Below are 8,686 nucleotides of genomic sequence, written 5' to 3'. Positions count from 1 at the left end.
GACTTACTAAGGGCCCCTTCCAGACCTAACAATTCTATTGCTAGGAGCTAGGTTTCTGTAGTCTTATTTTTAGAGCTGCATTTTGTGTGCAAGACCTGTTGAGATCAGTGTGGAAAGAGTAAGAGAGCCCTAATGTCGCACAAAGTTTTGTAACACTGATGGTAATTTTACAACAGTAAGAGGCTAAATAATCCTCTTGCTATATGGCTCTATAGGAGCAATAGCTCTGGTGTGATTTACTGAGGCCAGATCTGCATTATATTGGTATAACTCCAACACCAAGGGGCGGGAAAAATCTACATCCCTGAGCAATGTAGTTATACTGACCTTGCCCCCAGCATAAACAGTGCTACGTTGACGGGAGGACTTCTCCCGTCGACACAGCTACCACTTCTTGTGGAGATGGATTAACTATGCCGACAGGAGAAGCTCTCCCGTTGGCATAGTAGCATCTTCACTGAAGTGCTACAGTGCTGCAATTGCATCAGTGCAGCTGGGTGGCTACAGCATTCTAAGTGTAGACCTGGCCTGAGGAACATTGCAGTAGAAGTTACAAAACAGAATTGCAGCAGAAATATTAATTGAAGCATTAAAACACTCATTAAAAACTTTCTAATTCATTAATCAGAATGCTTGCAGTTTCCATTTCAAGGTGAGCTCATGCCCCTAAAAAAGGAACAAAGAAAACTCATCTGTAACCGGAATTCTTTGTTAAATAAAAATGTAATGGTCAAGTTACTTCCAGGTTGAGCTATTAATGAAATATATTTTGATTTTACATACATATATTTTTAACTTCTTGCGGGCAAAATCCTGCATCAAATCACCCCTTTCAGCATAAAAACCTACAGAATGGCATAGAGACTCTGCAACTTTTCTCTTTACCCACATATTCTGCACATCCTGTGAGATTTGCAAGAGGCTAGATTTGCAATACTATAGAGAGGCCTCTGCAAAAATCCCCGAGCTCCATTCTGCTCCGTGCAGATCCATTGGAGCTATGCTGCCAAAGACTGCAGGCATGAAGTCCATCCCTGGAACGCCCTTTAAGAGGGAGCTAAGCAGCAGGAGGGGCTCCACAGGAATGTTAAAAAACCCTGAAGCTGCATTAACTTTTCTGCACATTTTCAGAGAGATGTATGTGGATGGAGAAGGAAGAGGTCCAATGCTTGTCCCTCGTGGCTTACCCTCAGCTGTTCCCCACCTCATCACTAAACCTGGATCCCAGAGAGGAAGTAAATTGTGCCATCCTGGGAAGGAAGACACCTTGAGTCAAGGGACCATCTCTACACATGGGACCTGTGTGGAATCATCAGGCTCTCAAAACTGCTGAGCTCTTGTAACGTCTATTGAATCCAATGGGAGTTGCCAGTGCACGGAGTCTCATTACTTGCCTCTGTATTCAGAAAAAACCCAAAGTGGTTTAATCTGATACTGACAGTACCTTTATTAGATGTATTAAGGTTTCCTGGAGCTGAGACCTACTGAGAACAGTAGGAGGCATTGTCTGAATTTCTGTTGCTCCAAGTGTTAGAGGAGAAGAGGAGCTGGCTTTATTCTCCATTTCAGTGGATTTTGTAGCTGACTGCTGGAAAACACTAGGAGACAAGAGGATTGAAGGAGTCACTGTAGTTGTGGCTGTAGCAAACTGTGGAGGTGCGACCTGCAAAAGAAAGGAAAATAATTAAGCACCATGTACACTGGGGAGAGGAGTGCCTTTATAAGAACCTGGATGAATTAACCATTGTTGCGATATATGTTATCTAAATAGAAATTTAGAGACTGTTTTTATATCAAACTCTGATCAGACAAATACCTATTTGTAAAGACTAATACCTATATCTGTAGATTATGGAAGAACCTTTACTGCCTTCATAGATAAGACTGCTGCATTTTACCATTTCAACCTATGACAGGGATGAGAAAAGTGTCCGAAGTTTTCTCTTTACTCTTAGGATGCAGACTAAATGTTTGTTAAGGTCAAATAAATCAGTTAATTAGATTAAGAACTGGGAGGATTTAAAATGGCTCCATTTGAAATCTCACTGCTAGTGTCCGTCTATGCTGCGGATCTTTTGATCATAAATTATTTTTTTTGAACACTTGGCACTTTCGGTAGTTGTACACCTGAAAAAAAATCTCATGCAAAGACAAAGACAAACTAACATAAATAGAACCATATACAACATGGATTTCAAAGATGACAGGATGGAGAAAATAGATTCGTCAACTACTGGGAAGCATTAGGAACCTCAGGAACCCTAGGGAATTTAGCAGCTCTTCAGGGCACTGCTCCTAGGGATGATCATTATCATACTGAGTTCCTTAAAATGTATACTTCTAACAAGCTGGCTTTTGTAGCATATAAAACACAAAATACCAGTATAAAACATTAAAGCTATACATGCATAAAAGGAAGTGCATTGGAGCTTAATTAGTTGAGTCATATCTGTTTGCTTTACAAATATCAAACTTTTAGGAGCTGAACAAGATACAGATTTATCCTCTTTGTAGGCACAATTCTTCTCTGCAATCACTACCCTCTTGTGTTCTTAACTCCGTATAAAGTAAATCAGAGTAGCAAGAACTGAGGGTTTGTCTACACTTACAGCGCTGCAGCTGCGCCACTGTAGCACTTAGTGAAGATGCTACCTATACTTACAGGAGAGCATTTCCTGTTGACATAGTGCTGTCTACACCAGGAGTTTGGTCAGTATAACTGCATACCTTCTCCTCAAGTTTAAGAGCCCCCAAAATGTCAGAAGGCTAGATTTGTGTGAGGAGGGTAGGGAAAGCTCACTCTCTCCAGTGATTAATCTGAAGACTCCCTGTCACCTCAGTTTTATATTGAATATACTGATCTACCTGCTTCTTTTGCTTAGGCTTTCTGGATGACCAAAATGTTTGGGATTCATTTTGGCAACATCAGCAGTTTTACCAAAGAAGGAAAGCAGAAATAAATGGCGAAACTCAAATAAGCTTTATACAGAAACAAAAAGCTTCCCTTGGAAATTCAAAATCTTCCATTATAAAAAGAAATAGGGCAGAACTATTCACCCTGAATGTTTACATAGAGAGTCATATCAAAAAGGTTAAACCTTGCAAAATATATATTAAATTCAACATAGTAGGGAAAATACCACAGTAAGATTTAATTTGAAAATCATCACAGCACATTTAAACTTGCACATTTAGTCAGTGGCACACCACCAGCACACTAAATTGTCTTTTGAGTCCAAAAGTGATGCTTTTTTTAAAAAAAAAAAAAAAAAAAAAACTGTGGGCACACTGCTTAACTGATCATTGACTACTGGCCAATTTACAGACTGCACTGTGAACTAAGTCATTTTGTTGCCCTCCCAATTAGAGATGAACATGCAACTAAAGCAGCTTTTATATAATGCAAGAGGAATTAGAATGGCATGATTTAGTAATAGTGTTTAAAAGCCTTACCATTCATGATTTTTGTAAAGCCACTAATCAGTTTAGATGCTGCAGGCCACCACTAAGGACTACATTTCACTGTGCATTTCATTTAGACATAAATAATTAAATAAAAATCATTGGAGGTCAAGTATATTTTAAAAGATATGATCTTGCTTTTAGGCTACTGCTAATTATTTTCTGACTAGATTCTAAAAGTTCCTTTTGATATTACATTGACCTGGATGTTCAAAGATTATTCTTTTGTGGTTCTAACAATCTGAAAACTGAATCTATAAAAACAGCAAGTGGTGATTACAATGATTACTGCTACCAACTGGCTACAAAACTGTGCCCACAACTAGTTTGTGCTAGAGCACAATATTTTTTGGGACACTGTCCTTCCCTTTTCCTCACACCTATTTGTCCCATCTACCTGTTATGTCTGCCTTGTCTTTTAGACTGTAAGCTTTTTGGGGGTAGGGACTATCATTTACCATGTTTGAACAGTGCCCAGCATCCAGAATAGATTGAGGCCCTTAGGTATTACCCCAACGTAAACATTAAGTAAAAATAATGATGGAAATATGGAGTTCTCTAGTTACTGCTTCTCAATTACCACCATCTACAAATGAAAATGCTTTTAAAAACTGCTACTGGTTGAAACAGCACCTAGGATTGGAGAGTCAAGATATATTCTTTCTAGTTCCTGCAACAACACCAGCAATAAAAGATGCTGCAGTCTGCTGCTATTCCTATTCATATTTCACAAAGCAGAAGAGACTAGTTCACTTTCCCATATCACTGCACAGCTAACATGCAGGGAAAAGATCCCCTACTAAAGAGGGGCCACTTTTAGTATATAGTCTCTCTTCTAACCAGAATAGCATTTTTCAAACTTTCAGAGGTGGAAACAGGACTAATGGGCATGTTAATGACTACAGTCTTGTACTTTAGTCTTCAAGATACATGAAATTATTTGCTGTAAAACAGAAAACTTTGACATCAGAAATATTTAATTTGCTGGAGAAAAGTTTATATGCTTACTTGGCTGGCTTTTGGCAAAGCCTTGGGTTGTGAAAATACATCTGGCTCCTTGTTTTGCTGTATGGTCTGCAATTTAAAAAAAAAAAAGTGTGGTACACATTATTGTCAGCGTCTGAATTTCTAGTAGTGTTATCTTCTGTTTTTCCTTCAACTAAATTATATATTTTCTTGGATATTACAAGTCAAGGTCTACTACAATAAGACAGACATGATATCCAATTCTATGCAGTTTTTTATATTTATATATTTCATAAATGGAACAAAATAATAGATGAAAACATGTAAAGGCAAGTTGAAAAGATTACAAGATTGAAGTTTACATTTGAAGACTCCAGAATCAGCAACCCTTCAACCATAGTTAAAGAATTCCAAGGACAGGGACTATAGAAGTTAAAGAAGAGAAAAGAAAAGAAAAGAAAAAGAAAAAAGAACTTAAATCTTGGAACCCAGATTTTAAGGTACACGGGAAAATGATGGCAAACCAATCTCAATGAAATGAAGTGCTCAATAAATTTTAGTAGACAAGATAATCAAGTTCACAAAAAAAATTCTATTCTATGTTTTGCTAAAAGCAGATGTAAAAATCTCAATATAGAATTGAAATCTGAGAATACTGTAGCTTGCTAGAATTTCAGAAAAAGTATTTAAAATCAGATCTCTGTTTTAGTGATCTGTCTTCCTCACATTTACCACTTGTCTAATTTTTGTGTCATCTGCAAATTTTATCAGTGAAGATTTTAGGTTTTCTTCCAGTTCATGAATAAAAATGTTAAAAAGCTCATGAATTAATTCTTGGTCCTACAGGACCCCACTAGAAACACATTTGCGTGATAATGATTCCCTGTTTACAGTTACATCTTGATGAAGTGCATCAGTACAGTAAAACCAAGAGATCATCATAAATGTTTTGTAAATATATCTGCTTAATCTACATAAATGCTAAAAACACAAGACTAAAATTCTGGATGACTCCATAAGTAGGTACAAGAGAAAATTCATCTGTTTAGAAGGAAGATCAACTATACCTTGTTCAGTTTAATTAACACGACCATATAAGTAGCTAACAGCATGCAATAGCACTCACAAGTGGAAAAAATGGTGAGTTTGCACAAAACTAAAAGAAAACCAAACCAAACCACAGCTACACACAACAGCATTGCAGATCCAAGCTGTCTCTCAAAACCTTTTGTGCTTACATTTATATCTGGGTATCAGCCTCCATACACGGAAAAGGCTCACTACTCTTAATTGGGTCTCAGAAAAAAAGTTTAGCAATAAAATTCTGGAAATAAGGCTAAGAGGAAACATCAGTGACCTCAAGGTCGTCTACATAAGATGTAGATCAAAAATTATTGCCCATTCAACTGGACAACCAATAGCGTCTCAGAGGTATTACCATAGATTCACAAACAAGGAATTACGTCCAAAACAGGAATGGTGAAGCGCTTTGAAGGAATGACAAAAGGGGAAACTGAAGACAGGACAATAATATTAAGTTATATACCTTCATAAACCCTTGACTGGAACTTGTTATTGACTTCTGCAGCACTACTACAGAACTATGTAGGAAGGAAATCTGTGACAACACACCTTTTATTCCACATATCAGGAATGCACACCATCAACATTCAGTAGCATTTTCGCAATTATAGACATTAGTGGACTACTTGCAGCATACTTGTCCATGGTGATAGCAGCCTGATTAACTGTTCTTCTACAAACAGCTCTATCATTTATGATAGCTGAAAATTATAGGGGGAGAATAGCGCCTATTGGCAGAATTTAACTGTCAAATGTGCTCTGCCTGTCAACTCTCACCTACAAATAGTTGAAATCCAGTGTAACTTCTTGACCATTTAGCAAGCCACTAATATATCCACATATCCTGAGAAGTGCGATGGAGAATTAAGAATCTCCCTCAACACAGAAGAGAATTCTGCAGAAGGAATACTTTCAAATTCCGTTGGAAACTTTACAAATGGTATGTGATAAAAACAAAACTAGAATATCTCAGAAGTCCATGCCACATCAAAGTTATAAATTCTGTTGGCATGACAGAGAGCTACACTCACATGGCTCTGAGAAAGCTGCCACCTAAGTCAGTCAGAAAAATTTCAAATTATTAACCAACATTTTAATGAGAAAGCAGAAGAGAGCAGATTTCTCATCTAGAAGTATTGTAACAAATCATCCAATGCTTACAATAAAACCCTTAGAGTTAAAAGCTAATTTCTAAGGAAGTTCAAATTTAAAGGACAAAGCATTTGTTGCCTGGCAATATTTTAAAAGAAATACAAACATATATAAAACCATAGAATACCTGAAGTGGCGTGATTATTTTGCTACTCAGTGATGCTGGTTTGGTGTGGGATTCTTTGAAGCTTTCTGGTGTTGCAAGCTGGCTAACTGTGGATGAAATGCTAGGTGCCATGGTAGTTTTACTAAGAGACTGTTGTATTTGGTCCTGCTGTGGGGTCAACCTGAGTTTCTGGAGAAGGTCAACATTTAGAAGGGGTGTATTTGAAGCATTTCCTGTATTAGTTGCTGCCAAAGGTGCTATGAACTGGTTTTGGCCAGCAATTAGATTTTGTGGCATGTGATTCACATCAGATGGTGTCTGATTCATAAGTGGGGACATCTGTTTAGCAGCTTGATGCATAACTTGCATTATATTACTGTTTGAGTTTAGGTTGGGAAGTATCTGAGCAGAAGGAGCTTCTGTTGTTGAGGCTGAATTAAGAATAGGGCTTAACTGAACTGTATAGTTTGAAACATTCTTTACGTCAGGCTGCAAAACTGAAGCTGGAGCAATCAGCATGGGTGTTACACGCTCTTGCTGATTCAAAGTACTGCCATTGTTTTTGACACTTGTACTCTCTGGTTTCCGCAATGGTTGGTGTGTCACTGCTGATTGCTCAAGTGAAAAAGGTAAGAATAAGTTGTGCTCTCTGCCTGTAGTGTCAGCTTGCAACTTCTCCATTCTGTCTGGATTGGGATATGAAACTGTTGGTTGTTCCTTTGGCAAGGAGGTTCCAAATAATTCTTCCACTGTCAGATGTTTGTGCGTTGACTGGAATGGCTAGAAAAAGGGAGAAAAGAAAGTGTTCAGAGAACTGGTGAAAAAATAAAATACATCCCCTGTCCCACACACAGAAGCTGTTACAGCATTCAGAACAACACAGTTGGGAAGAAGACTTTCTGAAACAGAAAGTCAAGGTGAGCGAGGTAACATCTTTTATTGGACTAACTTATGTTGGTAAGAGACACAAGCTCTTGAGCTTACACAGAAAGCAGTAGTTTACTATGTGTGCAAGAATTTCAGAGCTTGCCATCTCACCCACCTGAATATACTAACTGTAAATTAATTACAAAGCCATTATATGGATCCAGGTCGTAGGTACTGTTGTACTGCCACAGAGCTAATTAACTCAGTGACTCCCTTAGGCTATACACTACAGCATAAACTCAACAAAAAGACACTCACTCTATCGACATACAATGTGTTAATCAATTGACAGCATCATAGCTGCCTTGAATGGCAGAGTATTCAAGATCTGTCAGATACTGCATACTTAGACTTGCATGCCAAAACAGGTGGTAAATGGAATATAAAAATCAGTGCACATCAACATGGCTCATAATCAGTCTTTTTGGGTATAATAATTTATACCAGATATTCAATTAGTTGAATGACACCAACTTTCACCACATGATCTTGAAGCATTTTAAGTAGGTGGTAGTATAAGAACAAAGGTAGTTTCAGGAACCCATGATCCATGTAAGGAAAGAAGAACAGGAGTGAGGGGTGCAAGCTCTGGGAGGCAGTTTGGGTGTAGGAGGGGGCTCTGGGCTGGGACACGGGTTTGGGATCTGTAAGGGGGTGTGAGGTCTGGGAGGGAGCTCTGGGCTGGGGAGCAGGAGAGTGTGTGTGGTGCAGGCTCCGGCTGGCAAGCGTTTACCACAGGCGGCTCCCAGCTGGCGGAACAGCAGGGCTGAGGCAGGCTACCTGCCTGCCATGGCCCCATACTACTCCCGGAAGTAGCTGGTTGCTGGCAATCTCTGCATGCAGCCCCTGGGGGTGGGAGCAGCAGGTCTCCATGCGCTGCTCGCGCCTGCAAGTGGGAACTGGCCAATGGGGACAGTGCTGGGGGAGGCGGCAGTGTGCGGAGCCGCCTCACCTCTCCCCTACTTCCCAGGGCCACAGAGATGTGCCAGC

General features: G+C 39.1%; 1 protein-coding gene across 1 annotated transcript in view; it reads right to left on the bottom strand.

Annotated features, from left to right (window-relative positions):
• DCP1A (decapping mRNA 1A) overlaps positions 1-8,686 on the bottom strand; it is a 49,061-nt gene that overhangs the window by 5,530 nt on the left and 34,845 nt on the right. Inside the window, exons 7-9 of the mRNA XM_074957789.1 lie at positions 6,791-7,549; positions 4,471-4,536; positions 1,445-1,663 (exon numbers count right to left, since the gene is read on the bottom strand). Coding sequence (XP_074813890.1) covers positions 1,445-1,663; positions 4,471-4,536; positions 6,791-7,549 — 1,044 coding nt within the window. The remainder of the gene's footprint in view (positions 1-1,444; positions 1,664-4,470; positions 4,537-6,790; positions 7,550-8,686) is intronic.

Source organism: Natator depressus, chromosome 7 (assembly GCF_965152275.1).
Source record: "Natator depressus isolate rNatDep1 chromosome 7, rNatDep2.hap1, whole genome shotgun sequence".
Classification (NCBI taxonomy): domain Eukaryota; kingdom Metazoa; phylum Chordata; order Testudines; family Cheloniidae; genus Natator; species Natator depressus.
This window is presented reverse-complemented; position numbering and strand designations above follow the sequence as displayed.